The following is a 22,020-nucleotide window of genomic DNA, read 5'->3' as shown; positions in this document are numbered from 1 at the left end:
AAATTACATGAACTGGGAGACACTGTGGAATTCCATGATGGCCAAAATAAGGAAAGCTTCATCCTGGGAGAGAATGTGAAATTCCTTACATTATTTCATTTTTATGAGGAGTTGCCATTTGTTTGTTTGTGTCTTCTGTGTTTTAGAGGTTCATAGTTCCTTTGAACATTGCTTGGTTCCTGAGAGCTTTACTTCCTGATGTCATTTGCTCTGCAGTAGTCCTGTAGGTATTCTGATGATCACTCTGTGGCCTGCTCTCCCTTATTGTACTTTTGTTCTGTCCTGGGAGGGGACAGAACAGCTCTCCCTTCTATAGGAGCCATCTTTTGTTTCTATTTTGGATTGTAGTGTCTTCTATTCTGGTTTCTTTTCTTTTCTTTTTTTTTTTTAAAGATTTATTTATTTATTTTAGAGAGAGAGCATGAGCATGGGGAGGGGCAGAGGGAGAGAGAGAATCTCAAGCAGTCTTCCCACTGAGTATGGAGCCTGACACTGGGCTTAGTCCCACAACCCGGAGACCATGATGTTAGTCAAAATCAAGAGTTGGAGCCTTCACTGACTGAGCCACCTGGGTGCCCCCTATTCTGGTTTCTTAATTAGAATCTGTTGAGCTTGTTGGTTTGCTAAAATTCTGTAATTTTGGGTGATTGATAGCATCCTTTCCTTGTTTCCATCAGTACAGATCTATTTTCCTTTTTCTCTTTACCTTTTTTACCCATGTTTATTCTCTTTTCAGTGGGATTTTCCAGGAAGGGGGAGGTAGATGCATGTGCTCAGTCTGATTTTATTTATTTAGCACTACTTAATATGTGTAGATAATATTCTAGAATCTGTGAATGAGACAGATAAACGCATCCCAGCTTTCATGGAGTTTATATTCTAATGGGGGATTGAGCATATAAGTAAATAACAGATTATAGTATTAGATTATAAAAAGTAATTTGGGCTGTAAGACTCAAGGTGGGGTAACCTATAAATCAACATCTGAAGTAAATAAGTGGTCTCATTAAAAGTTTTGGAATGAGAGCTCTAGGCAGAAGCATTAGCAAATGCAGACACTTAAGGGGAGGAAAGAACTTTTATTAAAAGGAAGGCATGTCTGGAGTATACTGAACAAAGTGTTTCAGTATGAGAGAATATTGGAGAGAGAGGCAAATGTCAGGTCTTACAGACAGTTGTAGTCTTTGGTAAGGAAATTTGACTTTATTTTTAAATACAATGAAAAGCTAATGAAAGATTTTAGAAGGGGAGCTATACAGTTTGAATTTTTTAAAGATAATTTTGGCAGTATGTAGGAAACGTATTTGGTTTGGATGTTGCCCACAGAGGTAGAGAGCTGAAGAAATTGTGGATATATTTTGCAAGGAGTACCTGTGGACATTTGTGGTGATATAAGAAGCAGTAGGCTGAGTTACAGATAACTACAAATTATTTGGCTTTTGCAACTGGATGGTGCTGTTTACTAATATAATGAAGCTTTGGAGGAGGGAAAAGCAAGAGTGATTTTTTGATACATTTTGAAACGCTTGTAAGATATTATTAGAGTGAAGCTGTCGGGTAGAGTGAAACTTTGGGAAGAGTACAGAGTTGAAAGTATAAATTTTGGAACCACCATAAATAATAGAGTGTGAGGTTTGGATCTATGGATTATCTCGACAGAATGTAAGTAAGAGAATAGGGCTCAGGTCAGAGTCCTACAGCTTTAATATTAAAGATGAGAAAGGACCTTGGGGAGAAGACAGCAAAAGGAGGCAAAGAGAAATGGCTGGTGAGATGGGAAACCTGGAAACCTGAAAATCAAGTGAAGAATAATTTAAGGAAAAGAGTAGTCATCTTGGTTGAATTTTTTGAGAGAGGGTATTAAGATGATTAAAGAGAGGTGCTGTTAGATTTGGTAACAGATTTTTGTCCTTCTTGATGATCGGTTTCATTGAGTGGGCATCTGTATTGGAGTGGATTGATTAGTGAGTGGGAGGTGAGAAACTGAAGGCAGAAAGTACAGATAGCTCTTTTTTGAGAAGTTTGCAGAGATGGGTGGGTAGCTGGAGGAACAAACCTAAATTCATTGTTGAACTTTAAAAGGCATACTATGAAAAGCTTTACCTATCACTATTTCAACTTTTTTTTTTTTTTTTTAAGAAGTTCTAAGCTACACAAGAGCAGAAAGAAAATGGCCACCCTGGCCCCATTCATACCCATGTTTACTCCTTCCCTTGCATATTATTTTTAAGCAAACCTCATATAATTTGTTATAAATGTTTCATTATATGTTTCTAAAAGATAGACCTTTAAAAATATAAGCGCAATTAAAATTAACAATAATTCCTTAATATTAAATACCCAGCTGGTGGTGTTGACATTTTCAGGTTTCTCATAAAAACTTTAAAATTTTAAAGTTTTAAAAAACAGATATTTAAGGTCCACACAGTACATATGGGCAATGTCTTTTTTAGCTTTTATCTATTGTTTTCTTTCGTTCTTTTTTTTTTTCCCTTGTAAGTTGTATGTTAAAGAAGCTATCACATTTACATCTGGATATGGTATTTGGGTATTGGGTCTTCATGTGGGATAACACATTCCTCCAGTGACTTTATTTTTCCTGTGAATCATAATTTGGATTCAAAGGCTTGATGGGATCTGATTTTCTTGATAAGACTAGGTGACCTATAAAGTCTGCTTATCTCTGTTTTTGTAATGTTAGCAGCTATTTCTATTTAGCACTTACATCCTTTAGTTCATTTCTGTTTGAAAATGGTGATACTTTGGGGTGCCTGGGTGGCTCAGTTGGTTAAGCATCTGTCTTTGCCTCAGGTCATGATCCTGGGGTCCTGGGATTGAGCCCCAGGTCTGGCTCCCTGCTCAGTGGGGAGCCTACTTCCTCCTCTCCCTCTGCCCCTCTCCCCAACTCATGCTCTCTCGTTCTCTCTCTCAAATAAATAAAATCTTTAAAAAAATGGTGACACTTTGATTTTATCATTCTTTATTTTTTAGCCACAGTAATTCTTAAATTAGAACTTCTCTTTATCTGTCCTTTGGTTACCCAGTGAGTGGTATAGTTTGAATAGAAAAGGCAGGGTAAATGCTTTATTCTTTCTATTCTATTTAAGTTTTCAAAATAGGGAGTTGGTTCTTTAGCATTTCCTACGGTGGCTAAGTAGTTTTTGCTTGTGTTTTTTTAATTTAATGTCGTGTACTTATAGTTTTAAGTATATTTGATGTTCCAATTTATTATTACAGTTACTGTTTGTACTGATGCTCAGATTGTCCTAAAGTGGTCAGTGGGAGCCTTTTCAAGTTAGCCCTTGAGTCCTTTAACAAGGCCATCGTTGTCTTTGATAACTTCCTTGCAATCTGGAATAATTAAGTGTTGTTGCATCATCTGGTGTATGTCTGAGAATAGAATTAACTAATTCTCTAAGGGTACAGTATTTGGAAATAACCATTACCGTTTTACTTAAAAAGTTGTTTTTTTTTAATCTTACACTGGTCTATTAAGCATACTTATATTACAGTCTTTTAAATCATTCCCTTCTTGGGATATGAATTTTGTCTGTTTTGGCCCTTTACCGTTGTGGTTTTAGGTATTTGGGAAATTCTCTTTGTTGCTTTTGAGTTCAGGTATGTATTAAAGCAAGTTTTTTGTTTGTAATTTGTTGTTTGTCTTATCCAACATTTTGAATTGTTTGTGGAGTGAGAAGGATGGCTTCTTGGCATTAATTAAATCACCATATTGAGTAAAGTTCCCCTTTTGCTATTCCATTTAGGGATCTGCATGCTCTGAGAATGTCAGAAATGATCTCATCTGTGGCTAAAGTGAAAACTACTTATTACTTCCCTAGCGTTTTTATATTTTCTGTGGATGTTTTCTGTTTGCTTTTTATTGGTAACCTTAATGTATTATGGCTAAGGTCAGTTTTGCTTCTGTATTTGACATATTTCAGTCTATAATTTGAGTAGAGGGCAAAAAGGAATGGAATTTTTTTTTCCTTTTCTAATACTTTACCATTTTTAGCTTTGAAGCAGAGAGAAGGAAAAAGGCAGAAAGATCACTGTGAAATTGTGTGAACATGTAGGAGCTGAAATTAAAGGTGCCAAATAAAGAAACTGGTCTTCTGTTACAATTCCTCCTACCTCATGAGTTAATGTGGATCTGAATTCTGTTGAATTTCTTTTTTTTCTGTGTGGGTGTGAGGAACATAGATGTTATGGTTGTAGTTTTATAAAATATGCCAGGCAGCAAACTCTAGTGCTATTTAGAAAGAAAAAGAAGACAATGAGAACTTGGGCAAACAGTTCTTGCTAAGCCCTAAAATATATCACTTTTATTCATCCATACAGAAAACAAGCATGAGGCCAAGAGGAGGCGAACAGAGAGAGTTAGGCGAGAGAAGATAAATTCTACAGTAAATAAGGATTTAGAAAACAGAAAGAGGTCTCGAAGTAACAGCCATTCAGATCATATCAGACGAGGAAGAGGAAGACCTAAAACTGCATCTGCCAAAAAACATGAGGAAGAAAGAGGTATGAATAAATCCAAGCAGTTTTGTTTTTCAAGTATTAAATTTTTCTAGATCTTAATTAGACAGTAGTAAAGAAAGTGTTTGGTAGGCATTGAGCTCCTGGACTTAAAATCACAACTCATATTTTAGTTTGAAAACATTTCCTCCAGGGTAGATACTTGTTTAAAAAAAAAAAAATCACAGAATTTAATTCTTATTGAAAAGTTTAAATGCTCAAATTAGGTAAAATTCACCTTGTTATAAACTGATGATAGTAGAGTTCAGAGATAATAATTTGTATATGACAACCTAGAGAAGCCTGTTAAAAATGATTATTTGTTTGTTTTTAAAGGTAAATCTGAGTTCTGTTAGACTTATTTCAAACTGTTACACTACTAGTTTTAAAATTTACTATTGAAAGTATTCTTCAGTATGAATTTTTAAATTGCTCAGTGTGTCCTGCGGACTTTGAGGCAGCTTTTGGATAGTTAGGTAAATTCTTCTTGGTCCAAAATATATTCATATTTCTCCTTACAGATTTTCTCCTTTCTTCTGATAACTAGTATGTCTGCCAGTAACTTGATTTTAACGGTTAACTAAAACTTCAGCTTCTCTTTTTATACATCTTCTAAAAAACCTTTTATCTGGAAAATTTCAAAGATGACACAAGAGTAGAGAGACTAGACTAGGATGATGAACCCCTGTATGGCCATGAATGAATATCTTTTGCAATTGAGACTTTCAAGCCTGTAATTAATGGAAAAGGGGGATGATTGCTCTTTATAATTACTTAAAAACCTCTATCAAAATAATTTCATCTTCAATGAAACGCATTTATAATTTCTTATCTTGTAGGTGAGTTATACTTTGCTTTTTCAGGCATTCAGTTTTAGATATTCAAGCATAAGTGTAAATTTCTCTTATTTTAGACATTGAGAATTTTTTTTAACCTGTTTACCATTTCTCTCTACTTTGTATGCTTTTATTTCAATAAAATTATGACTGTTAGGGAAAATAACTTTACTGGTATAGCTGTCCTTAGCTTTTTCAGAGTTAATGGTTTCTTAGTGTTGTATGGCTAAAGGAATAAGGCTTATATCATATTTGTATTTTTTGAAGAATACTTAGATACTCCTTAATTCCTTGGGTAATTTTACTCCATTTTCTTTTTTCTTCTCTTATGCTGCTCTTCCAGAGAGTTTGAATTATTTTCTAAATTTGAATGTTTTTTAACATGGGATGATCAGAAAATCTATGCTTAAAACTGTTTCAGAACGGAAACTAGGCAAACAAAAATCAACAGAAAAATTAAAACAAAACAAAACCAAGCAGAGAAATACTGCTTGGCCCAGAAAACAGAACATTCTTTTCAGTTGAAGTAAAGGGAATGTAACCCAAAGAATGGAGAAGGAATGCTTCTGTTGGTGAGTGAGAGGAGATGAGAAAAGAGATAATGACAGTCTTTTAGTTGGGGAAATGAAATCTAGATAGTTGTGCTAGGAATCTGTATGTGCAGGTCTGAAGTTTTATTCATGTTAACTTGAGAAAATAGTTAGCTATCAATTTTTTTCAGATATTTTGAGCTTATTAATAGAAAAGTTTTAAGCTATTTCTAGAGTAAGATATGCTTTTGATTTATTTTTAATACAAACAGGAAGATGCTCAAAGCAATTTTTGTAGAGTAAACTGGAATCTTTTCATGTAGGCCATGGGGGAGGGTGGGGAAGAGGTCAGCAAACTTTTTTTTGTAAAGAGCCAGATAATAAATATTTTAGGCTTTGTGGGCCATATAGCCTTCTGTTGCTGCTACTCTGCCCTGTCATTGTAGCTGGAGAGCAGCCATAGACAATATGTAAATGAATGGGCATGGCTGTGTTCCAGGAAGACTTTATAAAAACAGGTGGCAGGCCAGATTTGACCCTGGGCTGTATTTTACCAACCCTTGAGGCAGACCATGTTCTCTAAATATAATCCGGATAAGAAATATGAACTTTTGAAATCTCTATGTATTTTAGAATAGACTTCTTTCATGTGCTTCTTAGTATTAAGTAGCTATTTACTTTAATTCAGTTTTTATTGATTCCTTGCTCATAGGGTACTTGAAAACTTTGAAGCAAGCTTTACCTTTAATAAGGACAGTTGGTGTATAAAAAACACTTTTAATCGACTTTGTTTTCTATATTTTGAAAAAGAATAGGAAGAAGAAACAATGGAAAAGGAAAGCTTGTTTAATACCTAGATAGCAAAATATCTTTATAGGGTCATAAAAACAAACCATTAAACTTAAAATCTTGGTTGGTTTAAGATAAGTTTTCATTTTATATGAGGGGAGTATGATTATTTTGAATATTAGTAAGGTAGGAGTGACATTTAGATTAAAATGGACAGTTCTGAATATCTTATTAATGAACATACAAGATTTATGTACAGTTCAAATTAAAGCTGGTATATTGAGTAACTACACGAAGCTCTCCATCATCCTCAAATCCTGGTAATATTATAGTAAAGGGATTTTTTTTTTTTAAGGACCAAATTCCACAAGAACAAGGAATGGGAAAAGCAGCAGAATTCTAGAAAGTGATAATTGCTTTAGTAGACCCATGGGACCTAAATTGTTAGCCCCTTTGGGAAAACTAATAAACTGATTTTTATTACACAACTGCCTTAAGGTCAGGAATTTGTGCATATCAGTTATGTCTGGAAGCGTAAAGATGAAGGTGAGGCTAAAAATGAGATTGTTTGGAAGTCTGTTTTTTAATGGCCTGCTAGGGCTGTTTACCTCATTTCCCCCTCCTTCCAAATTTACCCTTTCAAAAAGATAAGACAAAACAGAGTCCCTGATTTAGAGAACACCAGGTGTCATTCAGGGCAGGGATACTCTATTGAAATCAGGAAGATTATGTGAAAATTGGAGATGGTAAATACTGAGTTCTGTGGTCAAGCTTGGGTCTTTGAGGTAGGAGATGAGCAGTATCTTCTCTAGGAAATCTGAAAAACCCAAGAGAAAGGGCCTAAAATAAGGATGCTTTCATTAGGGATTTCACAAATGGCCCAGTCAGATCATCCTAAATTGGTGGTCACAGTCAAGCTCCACAGATATGTGTGAGTTAATCAGCTTTTTTGGATCCCATTCTTAAATATGAGCATATTATCAAGAATTACTCAGATGTACAGAAGAAAGCATCTGTATGAAAGGCTAAGACCAAACAATAGGAAAAAAAATAATAACTTAGATAAAACAGGTTTTTGCAGGAAAGAAAAAATTAAAACTATTGTTAATGTTTTTAGCATGATATTGTAGTCATGAAATAAGAATAAGATGATATTTAAATGGAAAACCTGGTGTCAAAAAAGTACCTAGAAAATGAACTTCAAAATACAAATCTAAAAAAATATTTGTGTGTATAAAGATTGCAGAAATGAAAAACTTTTAACAGGTTTATTGACAGAATTAAAGAATTGTACCAAAATGTAGAGAAATAGAAAAAGAGATGAAAGGGGCGCCTGGATGGCTCAGTCGGTTAAGCGTCCAACTCTTGATTTCAGTTCAGGTGACTATCTCAGGGTTGTGAGATCGAGCCCCATGTCAGGCTCTGTGCTGAGCGTGGGAAGCCTGCTTAGGATTCTCTCTCTCCCTCTCTCTCTCTAAAAAGAAGGAGACAGAGAGAAAGGAAGGAAGGAAGAAAGAAGGAAGAGATGAAAAAAATAGAATGGGATGGATAAGAAATTTAGAGGACCAGTTTGAGGTCAACATCTATAAATAACTGATGTTCCAAAAAAGAACATAGAAGATGGAGGAGAAGGAAGTCATCGATGAAATAATTCAAGAGATTTTTCCAAACCTGAAGGACATAGAGTTTCCACATTGAAATTGCCCACCAAATTCCCAGACCAGTAGATGGTTAAAAGTAGATTATGCCGAAGCATATCATCATAAATCCTATGTCTTTGGTTAAAGAGAAACTCCTTCAAGTGCCCAGGGAAAAAAGTGAGAAAAGAAAGTAATGTTTGGAATTAATACAGTGGGATACTACCCAGCAAGGAACAAACTACTCATATATGAACAGACAGCATCATTGAATTTTAAAAACATGTTGAATGAAAGAAGCTAGACACAAAACAGTTCATGCCAGGTGATGGATGCCATTTATATGAAGTCCAAGAACAGGCAAATGAATCTGTGGTGATAGAATCAGAACAGTAGTTGCTGGTGAGGTGGGGAGGCATTGACTGGAAAGGAGCATGAGGAATTTCCTGTATCTTGATTGTGGTGTGGGTTACATAGATGTATATTTTGTCAGAACTCATCCAATTGTACGTCAAGATCTGTGTATTTCACTGTATGTAAATTTAGCAACAACGTTTTAAATAACTATAAAAAACAGTATTGGCTCTTTTTAAAACAGTGGCACCATTAATTGAAAGACGATGTTTTGCCTTCATACTACTCAGGAAGTCTACGAGTCTTTAGTCAACTATACTATGAATTAGCATGAAGGTAGACTAACGACACTTTCTAACATTCAGGGTCTCAAAAAATTTGCTACCTGTACTCCCTTTCTCAGGAAGCTACTACAAGATACCTGGCATCAAAAGGAAGAAGTAAAACAAAAAAGTGTCCTGGGATTCAGGACACAGGGTCCAACTCAAGAGAAAGATGTTTATATCCAGCATGATGTTGGAGAGAGATCTTGATGATAATTAATTGTGTAGCAGGTCTAGAAATCAACCATTTCAGAATGGAGCAGAAGACTTGGAGAGACTTACTCAAGAAGATAAAATTGATATAATACCTAGTATGTGTAAATGTTCTGAAAGATCTATACAACTCATTAGTAATGAAAACTAAGCAGATGGAAAAAGAATCTCTTCAGGAAAAAATGTGCAGGAAAACTGAAATCATTTATATAGTCACAAGAATAATGTAAACACTGAATATTGATCTCACCAAAATTGTGATGTAACTGTAATGGGAAGATGGGATGGGGAGAGTATGGGGCTTAAGATATGGAAAACAATAAAATACTAACTTTTCATGGTGGAAGGTCAATTAATAGTGCCTAAAACCAAGAAGTAGCATTACATAAAAACGTTGCTTAGAGAGGTAAAAATTAAAAAAAACAACTGAAAAAAAGTAGTTTCACTTGGAGTGTGGGAAGTGTGCATGGGAGAAGGAGGACTTCTGTATTTTGTAGCAAGTTGAATAAAAACGATTTGACTCTATATATTTAACTTTGATTAAAAAGTCAAAACAAAACAAAAAAACAGACAAAAGTACAATCATAGAAGAGCCTGAAAAAAGAAGTTGGCAGAATGTACACAAAGATACTTATTGTGATTTTAGCTGGCTCTGAGATAATATAGGTGGTTTTTATTTTCTGTTTTTCTGTACTTTTCAGTTTTCTATGAACTTGGATTGCATTTGTAATCAGGAGGTAGAAAAACAATTAAATGTTGGTCATTCTTATTTTCTATAGCAGGGTCAAGGTAAAGAAGTTACTATATTCATAAAGTGACTGTTAGTGTTCAGAAAGGACCATCTTTAGGGTGAGAAAATTCATTTTGATTGGGAGTGAGCTCATCCTAATTGAAGAGAAAGAAATATTTGAGATTTTTACAGAAATGATGTAGATATTATAGACAGTGTGTATAGAAATATATATATATACAGTTTCCATTTAGTTCATGGCATTTCAGTAACTCCTTTGTATAATTTTTAAAAAATTTGTTTAGTAGCATGATACTATATAACATTTAACATATGTTGTTAGTATTATGTATATTTATGTTGTCATCTAAAGAAATACTTGAAAGCCTCAAGTATTTTTTAATTACTACATTTACATTAAGCTTTCTCTTTTTCTTTTAACAGAGAAACAGGAAAAGGAAATTGACATCTATGCTAACCTCTCTGATGAAAAAGCTTTCGTGTTTTCAGTCGCCTTGGCAGAAATAAATAGAAAAATTATCAATCAAAGACTTATTCTCTGATATTTGTCTGCAAAATATGTTGAAACTGTCTTCAGGATTACATCAGCAAATTCTCAAACAGTTGTGGACTCTCAGGAGCATTCTGACTGTATCAATAAGGGCCATTGATTGTTTTTTTTCCCTGTCATTTAGCCTGTGCCACACTTTGGGAGCAAAGCTGTAGGCTTGGACTGTTCTGGGATTTCCTTGTTTACCAAGGAGTATTGTCAGTGTTTTGTGTTTGGGATATAAGTAAGTATATTTACCAAAAACAAAAAAATAAAAAACAATGGATGGCTGTTAAAGGATAAAGGGGTAGAGGTGGGAGTGGAAAAATGAAAACTAGGGAAATAAAATGCTTGATAGTTTTCAGGTTTGCCACCAGAGATGCAATATTTTAAGTACTTTGAGAAAGAGTGACTTTTAAAAATATTATATTTCAGATTTTCAGCACTAACAGATTGCATATATACAGTTCATTTACTTTTAATAAATTGGCAGTTGATATTTTATTGAATGGGGAATTAAGAATATAAACTGTACATTTTGTCTTAAATTGATTTTTTCTTGGCCTTTATTTTTATGACTTAAGGTATGAGTTATATTTTGGGAGATACTTTCTAGACATTTGGGGAGTTTGGGTGCTATATGAAGAAAAACGTTTAAGGATATATCATACTTCAGATATAAACATCTTGTTTTCTTGAATGTAATTTATTTATTGGTTAAAAATACCTTTTCTGCTCTCAAGATGGTGCCTGTTAACCTAAACGTAAAATATATTTATTACATACAAAATATTTCTTAGATAGCCACTTTTAAGCAGTAATGTTTTATCTGAATGGATGTTCATTTATACATCCTGATAATTATTTAAATTGTTACTTAATCTCACTCTGGAAAAAAAAATAAACCTTAATATTGAAACTAATAGATTAATAGTGTGGTATAAGTTTTTGTTCTATGAAGTTTGTGAAATATACTTAAATTTTTAATTTTTCCAGTAATAAATGATAACTGTTTATGGTTGATTTATACTAAATGCTTTGCATTTTTGCATCTCAATTTAATATTCAAACTTGACAGTAACTTCCCTTATTTCAGGTACCCCCCACCCCCACCCCAGTGGCTGAATCTGTTTGGAAGTCTAGAAGCCTTATTAGAGAAGGTACTCATCAGTTAGATTTAGCCTTAAGAGATTTCCCTTTGAGTTTCAATAGTTGCATTGTCGGCTTCATCCTGCCTCTCTCATCACCTCTCAAAAGAAGATTCACATTTTTTCCTACTTTATTTAAATGGTAGCCAGCAGAGGGAGCTTAAGAGGTACTCTAGGGAGGAAGTAGAATTTTTCTAAGAATTCCTTTCCCCGCAATCCTTGTATTTACTGTAGGTACTACTACAATGATCTTGTATGCATTTTAAAGCCCTAGTAATAAAGTTTATTCCCAAGCATGCTGATGTGATTTTTATCTTTGAAATATAAAGCTATTTTCATTTTGACAAGAAAATGTAAAAGTAGTTAATATCTAAAAATGCTTTTGAGTATGTCCTCAGAAAAAGGAAGAACAGCTTAGGAAGTAGGCATCTCTATTAAGAATTATTGATGTCAGAGTCTATCCATTTAAAGCTGAAGACCCTTAGAGGAAGTACATGTTAGAATAGTCATGAGTACAATAAGGAAGGAGACTGCTGTCTAGGCTGGAACTTACCGTGTAAAGAAGTAATTTATTTCAGATGCTCATGATGTTAAATCATTGGCTTATTTAAAAAGTTCTTTGGCAGAGGGGCAAATTAGGCTTCCCCTATTTGTGATGTAGCCTATTCAGGAAATCTCTCTAAAAATTCTGTTTTCCGATTTTTTTATAAGCTATCTCATTATAAAGCTGAATTTGTCTAAGAATGTTGTAATGGTCTTGGAACATATTATTTGTCATTCATTGGTGTTGAAGAAACCTCTCTTACCAGCAGATGTCCTAAGAGCATAATTTTAATAATTTAGTTACATAATCCAAAGTTTGTTCTGCTTTAATACTTATAAGTGATATGATTATTCAGAATGCCCTAAAATGATTCCATAATTAGATTAGGTCTGTTGAAGATCTGTTCATTCTTAAATGTGAACAAGATTAAATAAGAGGTATTAGGGAGTTGTTAGGCTAAACTGTACAAATTTGTATGTTTACCTCCCCACCCAATCCCACTGTATTCCAAAATGTTTTGGGGGAGGCACTTAAGTTTTTGAGACTTGATTTTGTTTTTTTAAACCTGACCATTTCTTAAGTTTTTATGGGCAGAGAAGCCTTAGGTTATGTTCAATGTAAGATATTTAAAAGTAAGAAAATATTGCAAATTATTTTTTTCTGTAGCAATCAGTGGAAATAAACATCTTGAGACAATTTATATTATGATAACATAAAATTTAAAATTTACAAATGACTTAAAAATTTAGCCAGAGTAAATTGACACTTCTTGAAATTTCAAAAGTAGTTTAAAAAATAATGCTCAGTATGTTGTGACATTTGTAGTGTTTCCTAAAAGTAGCATGTGTTTTCTCTGAGATAAGAATTCAAACTGAAAAGTGTTTGACTTTCTAAACCCTGGGAATTGCATTTGATTCTCTAATTCTGACTATACAAATGTCTTAGTAATACATGTAATTTTTACTTTCAACTGAAATTTAAGCTCTTTGCATGCTTCATATGAAAGTATTGATGGGGCACCTGGGTGGCTCAGTTGGTTGACTTCCGCTCAGGTCATGATCCTGGAGTCCCAGGATTGAGTCCCTCTTCAGGCTCCCTGCTCAGTGGGGAGTCTGCTTCTCCCTCTGACCCTCCTCACCTCATGCTTTCTCTCTCTCGCTCTCTTTCTCACAAATGAATAAATAAAATCTTTTAAAAAAAAGTATTAATCAAATCCGTTTGCTTCTACATACAAAAATATGCTCTATATAGAATTTTAAATTTTTTTGTGTTGTTTTTTTGTTTTCATCTTTGACTACTGTTATTATAAGGCTTGTTTTTACATTTGGTGATACACACACACACATATATGCACACACATGTACACACTTATTTTACTTTTTCTAGTTATTCTTTTATGCTGTTTTAATCCACTTAGTTTATTAATAGTGTTCATTGCTCAAAGATTACAACTATAATAATGAGTATCCTAACATACAAAGCAAACTCTCTGGAATGAAAAGTATGAGACATACAGAGACTCCAGGCTGGACTGGAATAATTCTTTTTACCATAGTCAAAAATTTTCCTTTTGAATTATTAAGGAATCTTTTATCCTCTTATTTTTCAGAGTGTCTCTCTCCTCCCCTTAATGTTTTATCAGTGTGCTTTTTATTTCTTTCCCTTATTATGCTGGCAAGGACCTCAGTACAGTGCTGAAAAAGAATCATGAGAAGAGGAAGATCCTTGTCCAGAGTCCAGTCGTGGGAGAAACATACTCGGTCTTACGCCATTAAATATGATGTTAACTATAGGTTTTTGTGTTGTAGAAAACCCCTTATTAAATTGAGGAAAAGCCCTTCTCATTTGCTGAGAGTTTTTATTGTGAACATTTGTCGAATTTTGTCAGATGGTTTTTTCACATAAATTGAAAAGATTTTTTTTCCTTTCGAATGTTAATATGGTGGGTTACATTGACTGATTTTTGATTATTGATGCCAGCCTTGCATTTCTGATATAAACCTTAACTTGGTTGTGTTGTATTATTTTTATATACTGATGAATTCAACTTGAATTAGTATTTTATTGAGGATTTTTATGTCTATGTTCATAAGGTATCTTAAACTGTAGTGTTTTTGTATTGTCTTTATCTGGTTTTATAATTAGGTGATACTGGTTTCATATAATGAACTGGGAAGTAGTCCATCTTTTTCTGCTTTCTTGAAGAGATTGTGTAGACTTAGTGTTACTCTTTAAATGTTTGGTAGAAGTTGGCATTGAAATCATCAAGGCCTAGAGGTGTATTTTAAAAGGATTTTACTAAGAATTACATTTATTTAGTAGTTATTGGATAATTTCAGTTATCTATTTCTGTTCGGATGAGTTTTGGTCAATTTCATTGAAGTTATGGAATTCAAATGTGTAAAATTCCTTGTATTTTTTTTTTTATGTTTTGGGAGTCAGTGATATTTCTTCCTCCATTTTTTTTGTTAAGACTATTTGAGAAAGAGAAAGAGCGCAGGGGAAGGGGAGAAGCAGACTCCCTGCTGAGCAGGGAGCCCAACACGGGGCTTGATCCCAAGACGCTGGGATCATGACCTGAGTGGAAGGCAGATGCCCAACTGACTGAGCCACCCCAGGCGCCCCTCTTCCTTCATTTTTGATACTAATAATTTGGGTTTTTTTTGTCAGTGTAGAGTTTATTAATTGTGCTCTTTTTTTAAAGAACCAGCTTACAGTCTGTTGCTACTCTTTTTAAGTTTCAATAATTTATGCTTTTTATTATTTCTTCCCTTTTGCTTGCTTTGGGTTTATTTTTACCTCTTTTTCTGGTTTCTTATGGTGGAAACTTAGAAGCATTTAATGCTGTAAGTGTGCTTTTAAACACTATTTGCTTTGTCACACAAATTTTGTTGTGTTATATTTTTATTCTTGTTCAGTTCAGAATATTTTCCAATATTCCTTGATGTTTCTTCAATTTCCAAACATTTGGAGGCTTTTCTAGTTATTTTTCTGTTGTTGATTTTCAGTTTAAATTCATTATCATCAGAGAACATATTTTATACAATTTCATTTCTTTTAAAAATTGTTAGTTTGTTAGGACTTAAGATATGGTCTGTTTTGGTAAGTATTCCGTGTGCACTTGAAAAGAGTGTGGATTCTCCTAATGTTCAGTTCTGTATCCTTGCTGATTTTTTTTTTTAAAGATTTTATGTATTTGAGAGAGAATGAGAGAGCATGAGAGTGGGTAGGGTCAGAGGGAGAAGCAGGCTCCCTGCTCAGCAGGGAGCCCAATACGGGACTTGATCCTGGGACTCCAGGATCATGACCTGAGCTGAACGCAGTCGCCTAACCAACTGAGCCACCCAGGTGCCCTCCTTGCTGATTTTCTACCACTGTCGTTACTGAAAGAAGAGTGTTAAAATCTCCAACTATAATAATGGATCTATTTCTCCTTTTAATTCTGTTAGTTTTTGAAGCTCTGTTGTTTGGTACTTAAATATCTAAGATTATTGTCTTTTGATTAGTGTTTGTATGGTAAGTCTTTTCCATCATTTTATTTTATTTTTTTTAAAAGATTTTATTTATTTATTTGATTAAGAGAGACTACGAGCAGGGGGAGACACAGAGGAAGAGGGAGAAACAGACTCTGTGCTGAGCAGGGAGCCTGACGAAGGACAGATCCCACATCCTGGGACCATGACCTGAGCTGAAGGCAGCCACTTAACTGACTGAGCCACCCAGCGTCCTATCCATCATTTTACTTTTAACCTACCTTTGTCATTATATTTGAAGTGAATTTCTTGTGGAGAGCATGTAATAATTCATGCTTTAATTTTTCTGATAATCTCGATATTTTACTTGGTTTATTTAGACTATCTGTATGTATATGTTGGATTATGTCTGCTATTTTATTATTCATTTTCCATATGATTTCTCTTTTATATTTTCCCATTTCCCTTTTTCTGGCCTCTTTTGGATTTCCTGAACATTTTTTAGTGTTTTATCTATCGTGATTTTTTACTATATCTGTATAGTTTTTTACTTTTCTTAGGGATTACCCTAAACAAACTTTTATAGTTTACTTAAAATCAGTATTTTACCAATTCAAGTGGAATGTAGGTATCTTATCATCATTTATATTCTTTTATCCTTTCTTTTTTCTGTTATAGTTGTCTTATAAGTTATAAAACTCATTGGATAGGGTTGTATATTTTGTTTACAACTATTGTACATATTTTTAAGAACTCAAGAGAACAATCCATTGCATATACCTGGATATTTGTCATATTTCTGTTGCTCTTTCTTAATTTCTGATGTTCTAAGTTTCCATTGGTATATCCTTTACACCTGGAAAACTACTTTTAGCGCTGATCTGCTGATGATGAACTCTCATAGTTTACCTTCATATGAGAATGTCTTTATTTTACTTTAATTCATGAAAGGTATTTTTGGAGGATATAAAATTCTAGGCTGACAGTTCTTTTCTTACAGCACATTAAAAATTCCACCACATCCTTCTGGTCTCCATGACTTCTGATGAGAAATAGACAGCCATTCAAATAATTTTTCATCTCTGTGAAACATTATTTTTCTCTGGCTGTTTTCAGGAGTCTTTGTCCTTTTTCAGTTTGATTATGGTATGTCTGGGTGTGGCATTCTTTGAATTTTTCCTGTTTGGGGTTTTCTGAGCTTCTTGAATGTGTAAGTATTAGTCTTTCAACAATGACATAAAATTTTCAGTTCTGATTTTTTTGTTCTTCCACCTCTTTTCTCCTCTCTGAGACTCCAGTGGAGTTGGACTTTTTAATATCATCTCACAGATCCCAGGGCCTCTCCTCATTTTTTCTTTTTTTTTTTTTTTTTTTACCCCTCTGTTCAGATTGGATGGTTTCTACTGATCTGTCTCAAGTTCACTGACTTCCCTTTTATCTCCATTCTGAATTCATCCAATGATGAACTTTATTTCATAAAAAAAAATTATTTTTATACTTTTTATTTCTAAAATTGCCATTTGTTTTTTCTTTATATTTTATATTCCTTTTCTGAAACTTTCTATCTTTCCATTTGTTTCAAAAATGTTTACATTTAGTGTATGGTTAAAATAGCTGCCTTAACTAACATCTCCCTCTGGTTCTAGAATTTGTGTTATGTCATGATTGGTTTCTGTTGATTGTTGAAGTTTTCTTAGTTCTTTGCTAAGTAATTTTGGATTTCATCTTTGACATTATAAATAATGTATAGGAATCTGGGTAACTAAGGATAATAGACAGCCAAGTTAGGTTCAGGCTGCACATTTTGTGTGCGTCTGTGACCTGTGGTTCCAATATCAGTTCAGTTTCTAAGTGATTGCAGTACTATTTAGATCACTTTGCATGTGTACTACTCAGTGGCAAATCAGACCTGGACAGTAGTTCTACCATGTAGCTCACTTCTCAGAATTTATTCTGTTATTCAGGGTCACATCCATTTATGAACAGCTCAGGGGTAAGCCCAATAATTCAAACAACTGTGGGATCACACTTCATTATCCTACTTTTTATAGTCTTCTTGACACTTTCTGGCTCCTTAGAGCCTCCCTTCCCAGTCTTTCATCTAAAAAGCTGATGGCTTTAGTTTCTTTCTTCTGCTCTATGCTTCCTATGACTGCATCTGTGGTGAAAAGGTAACAAGACAGAGGGAAGAAGAGCAATGGGGATTTGCCCACACTCTTGGGATCATAGCTTTTTTTGGCCAAAGAGAAGGGATCTGTTCATTCTGAATCCTCTGAGATTTAAGTGCCTGACCAGATATGGTTGCTGTGGTCTATCATTTGGAACCTGGAGTGGTGAAGAAGGGAGAAAGTAAGGGGTGGGGGAAGCCATGACCCACCCTCTCTGACATTTAGGAGCCCCCTTTCCCACTCTTCAGATCAGAAAGGGAGGGCTTCTGTTGGGTCCTTCGTGCATATTTCTGTGTTTCAGGCTAGGTAGTAACTAAAGAATTATAAAGCCTTTGCCAGTTCTGTGGAATTTAGAATTTGGGTCTGCTTTCCTAATCTGTCTGCTACTACCATTTATATTTCAGAGTCTTCAGGATATGCCCCATGCATTCTGTCCAGGATTTAAAGTTACATTCAGTGGGAGAGGCAAGTGTGTACTTACTCTATCTGCCTGGGAATTGGATCCTCACAGTTTTTGTATGTAATTCAAATAGGATCATATGTCATTGCTTACAATATGTCTTAGAGTTCTTTGTGTGTCTCATAGAGTTCTTTAGTTTGGAACTTAACGAAGATAATGTTTTGTTGAGTTAACCAGACTTCTCCGTAATTGAGAAATGGAGTTTATATATGCATGGATAAATATACTGAAGGATAATACAGTAGATTCAGGAACCACTTTCCAGTTTTTCTTCAAGGAACTAATAATTTTTGATTGTGAGGAAAAGACTTATTCTGAGCCAGTCCAAAACCTCTATTATGTAACTAACTCATGCTTTTCATTCTAGAGTGTTAACTATGTTAGGATACTCATTGTAGTTGTAATCTTTGAGCAATGGACAGAATTGTTGCCCTCCAGTATGCTTTGCAGAATGGTTGCTATATCACGCTGCATCTCTAACCGTAGTGTTCTGTGCATCCCTTTGGTGACAGCATGTGCTATGGCAGTGGCCTTTAACCTGGGAGATGAAAACATTTTCTAAGGGTCCTGATAATTTTAAAATGTTTTTTGAGATAAAAGTCGTATACCATACAATTCACCCAGTTAAAGTGCACCTTTGGTATGTTATAAGAAATTGTAGTAAAATATGCATAACAAAATTTGCCATTTTAACCATTTTTAAGTGTACAATTATATATATGTGTGTATATATATATAAGTGTACAATTGTATATATATATTTAAAATTATGCACTATGACTTTTTCATTTATCTGTTTATTTGTTGATGAATCCTTGGGTTCTATCTTTAGGCCATTGTGAGTTGTGAAAATGCCGTTACAGAACATTGACATACAAGTTTATGTTGGAGTCCCTCTTTCAATTCCTTTGGTTATAAACCTAGGAGTGGAATTGTTGGATCATATGGTAATTTTAGATTTAGCTTTTTGAGGAACTGCCAAACTATCTTTCATAGTGGTAACTGGCTACCCCAGTTTCGTTCCCACCAGCAATGTACATGATTCAACAATTTCTCCACATACTTGCCAATGCTTGTTTTTTGTTTTGTTTTATTATTACAGCTATCCTACTAGTGGTATCTCATTGTAGTTTTGATGTGCATTTGCCTAATGACTGATGATGTTGAACATCTTCATGTACATTTTGACCGTTTTTATATATCTGGAGAAGTGTCTGTTCAACTCCTTTGCCCATTTCAAATTGGGTGGCCTTTCGTTGTAGGAGTTCTTTATATCTTCTGCATATCAGGTGATTAACAAATATATCCTCCCATTCTGTAGATTGTGTTCGTTCATTCTCTTTCTTTCTTTCTTTCTTTCTTTCTTTCTTTCTTTCTTTCTTTTCTTTCTTTCTTTCTTTCTTTTCTTTCTTTCTTTCTTGTCTTTTTACTTTATTGATAATGTCCTTGATGCACAGGTTTAATTTTTTTCTTGAAATATAAAGAAGATACAATGTCGTGTTAGTTTCAGATGTACAACATACTGATTTGACAGTTCTTTTTTTTTTTTTAAAGATATATTTATGTATGTATTTATTTATTTGACAGAGAGAGCACAAGCAGGGGGAGCAGCAGAGGGAGAGGGAGAAGCAGGCTTTCCACTGAGCATGGAGCCTGATGCGGGGCTCCATCCCAGCACCGTGGGATCATGACCTGAGCCGAAGGCAGATGCTTAACCAACTGAGCCACGGAGGCACCCCTTATTTGACAATTCTATGTTATTCAGTGCTCACCACAATAAGTGTAGTCACCATCTCTCACGGTACGTTATTACAATATTATTAACTATGTTCCCTATTTCTTCCTTTTTCAGTTTTGGTAGTTTCTAAGTTTCTAGGAATTTATCCATTTCTTCCAGATTATCTAATCTGTTGGCATATAATTGCTCATAATATATTCTTTTTTTTTTTTAAAAGATTTTATTTATTTGAAAGAGAAAGCGTGCGAGCGCACAAGCAGTGGGGAGAAGCAAAGGGAGAGGGAGAAGCAGGCCCCCTCGTAAGCAGGGAGCCCTGTGCAGGGCTTGATCCCCGGGCCCCGAGACCATGACCCAAGCCGAAGGCAGACGCTTAACCAAATGAGCCAGCCAGGCTCATAATTTATTCTTAAAATTGTTTGTATTTCCTTGGTGTTGGTTGTGATCTCTCCTCTTTCATTCATGATTTTATTAATTTGGGTCCTTCTCCTTTCTTTTTGATAAGTCTGGCTAGGGGTTTATCAATCTTACTAATTCTTCCAAAGAACCAGCTTCTAGTTTCGTTGATCTGTTCTACTGTTCTTTTGGTTTCTATTTCATTGATTTCTGCTGTAGTCCTTATTATTTCTCATCTGCTGCTTTCGGCTTTATTTGCTGTTCTTTCTACAATTCCTTTAGGTGTAAGGTTAGCTTGTGTATTTGAGACCTTTCTTGTTTCTTGAGAAAGGCTTGTATTGCTATGTTCTTCCCTCTTAGGACCGCCTTTGCTGCATCCCAAAGGTTTTGAACAGTTGTGTTTTCATTTTCATTTGTTTCCATGAATTTTTAAAATTCTTCTTTGATTTCCTGGTTGACCCATTCATTCTTTAGTAGGATGCTCTTTAGCCTCCATGTATTTGAGTTCCTTCCAAATTTCCTATTGTGGTTAAGTTCAAGTTTTAAAGCATTGTGGTCTGAAAATATGCAGGGAATAATCCCAGTCTTTTGGTACCAGTTGAGACCTGCTTTGTGACCTGGTATGTGATCTATTCTGGAGAATGTTCCATGTGCACTTGAGAAGAATGTATATTCTGTTGCTCTAGCATGGAATGCTCTGTATATATCTGTGAAGTCCATCTGGTCCGTTGTGTCATTTTGAATGGTCCCTTGTTTCCTTGTTGATCTTCTGCTTAGATGATCTGTCCATTGTTGGATTGTATTATTGTGTTATTATCAATGTGTTTCTTTAATTTTATTATTTAATTGGTTTATATAATCTTCTGTTCCCAAGTTAGGTGCATAAATATTTATAATATTTATCCCTTCATCCCTTGCTACAGTCTTTGGTTTAAAATCTAATTTGTCTGATGTAAGGATTGCTACCCCAGATTTCTTTTGATGTCCATTAGCATGATAAACGGTTCTCCACCCCCTCACTTTCAATCTGGAGATGTCTTTGGGTCTAAAATGAGTCTCTTGTAGATGGTATATTTATGGGTCTTGCTTTTTTATCCAATCTGATACCCTGTGTCTTTTGATTGGAGCATTTAGCCCATTTACATTCAGAGGAACTATTGAAATATATGAATTCGGTGCCATTGTATTGCCTGCAAAAGTCCCCCTTTCTGGTCCATGTTACTTGAGGGCTCTCTCTCCGATTACAGGATCCCCTTTAATATTTCTTACAGGGTTGTTTTAGTGATCACAAATTCTTTTCGTTTCTGTTTATCCTGGAAGCTCTTTATCTCTCCTTCCATTCTGAATGACAGCCTTCCATAACAGAAGTACAACAGCTTATAAGATGGAGGAAAACAGGGAAATACATTTCAAATAGCTGAATATGACTCTGAGTGGCCAGGAAAATGACATGGATATCATCTGGAAAATAGGGGATTTAAGTAGGTAGAAAGACCTTTTTAAAAAAACTGTTTTGGGAATACTACATGAAAGTGCAGAAAGCAGAGTGCTCACCTCACCTTCCTGATCAATGCAAGTGTCCTCTCCAAGTGTGTTGCAGGGTTTCTTTCAGATGCAAT

The 22,020-nt window shown here is 34.6% G+C and overlaps 1 protein-coding gene across 8 annotated transcripts in view; it reads left to right on the top strand.

The window, feature by feature from the left end:
* CUNH16orf87 (chromosome unknown C16orf87 homolog) overlaps window positions 1-20,071 on the top strand; it is a 36,999-nt gene extending 16,928 nt beyond the window's left edge. The window contains exons 3-8 of one of the 8 annotated variants that reach the window (XR_008960222.1): window positions 4,339-4,521; window positions 10,372-10,721; window positions 11,574-11,637; window positions 18,215-18,326; window positions 19,373-19,559; window positions 19,858-20,071. Coding sequence is in view for 2 of the 8 variants with exons in the window: in XM_026494693.4 (XP_026350478.1) it covers window positions 4,339-4,521; window positions 10,372-10,490 (302 nt within the window). In the remaining 6 variants the exon portion in view is untranslated. Of the gene's footprint in view, window positions 1-4,338; window positions 4,522-10,371; window positions 11,922-18,214; window positions 18,327-19,372; window positions 19,560-19,857 lie in introns of those variants that run through there. The other 7 variants (XR_008960223.1, XR_008960224.1, XR_007191006.2 and 4 more) reach the window with 7 other exon arrangements.
* The last annotated feature ends 1,949 nt before the right edge of the window (window positions 20,072-22,020 follow it).

The sequence above is a fragment of the Ursus arctos genome, unplaced genomic scaffold (assembly GCF_023065955.2).
Source record: "Ursus arctos isolate Adak ecotype North America unplaced genomic scaffold, UrsArc2.0 scaffold_19, whole genome shotgun sequence".
Taxonomy (NCBI): Eukaryota; Metazoa; Chordata; class Mammalia; order Carnivora; family Ursidae; genus Ursus; species Ursus arctos.
The sequence above is the reverse complement of the archived record's forward strand: the minus strand, read 5'-3'. Positions and strand labels throughout refer to the sequence as shown.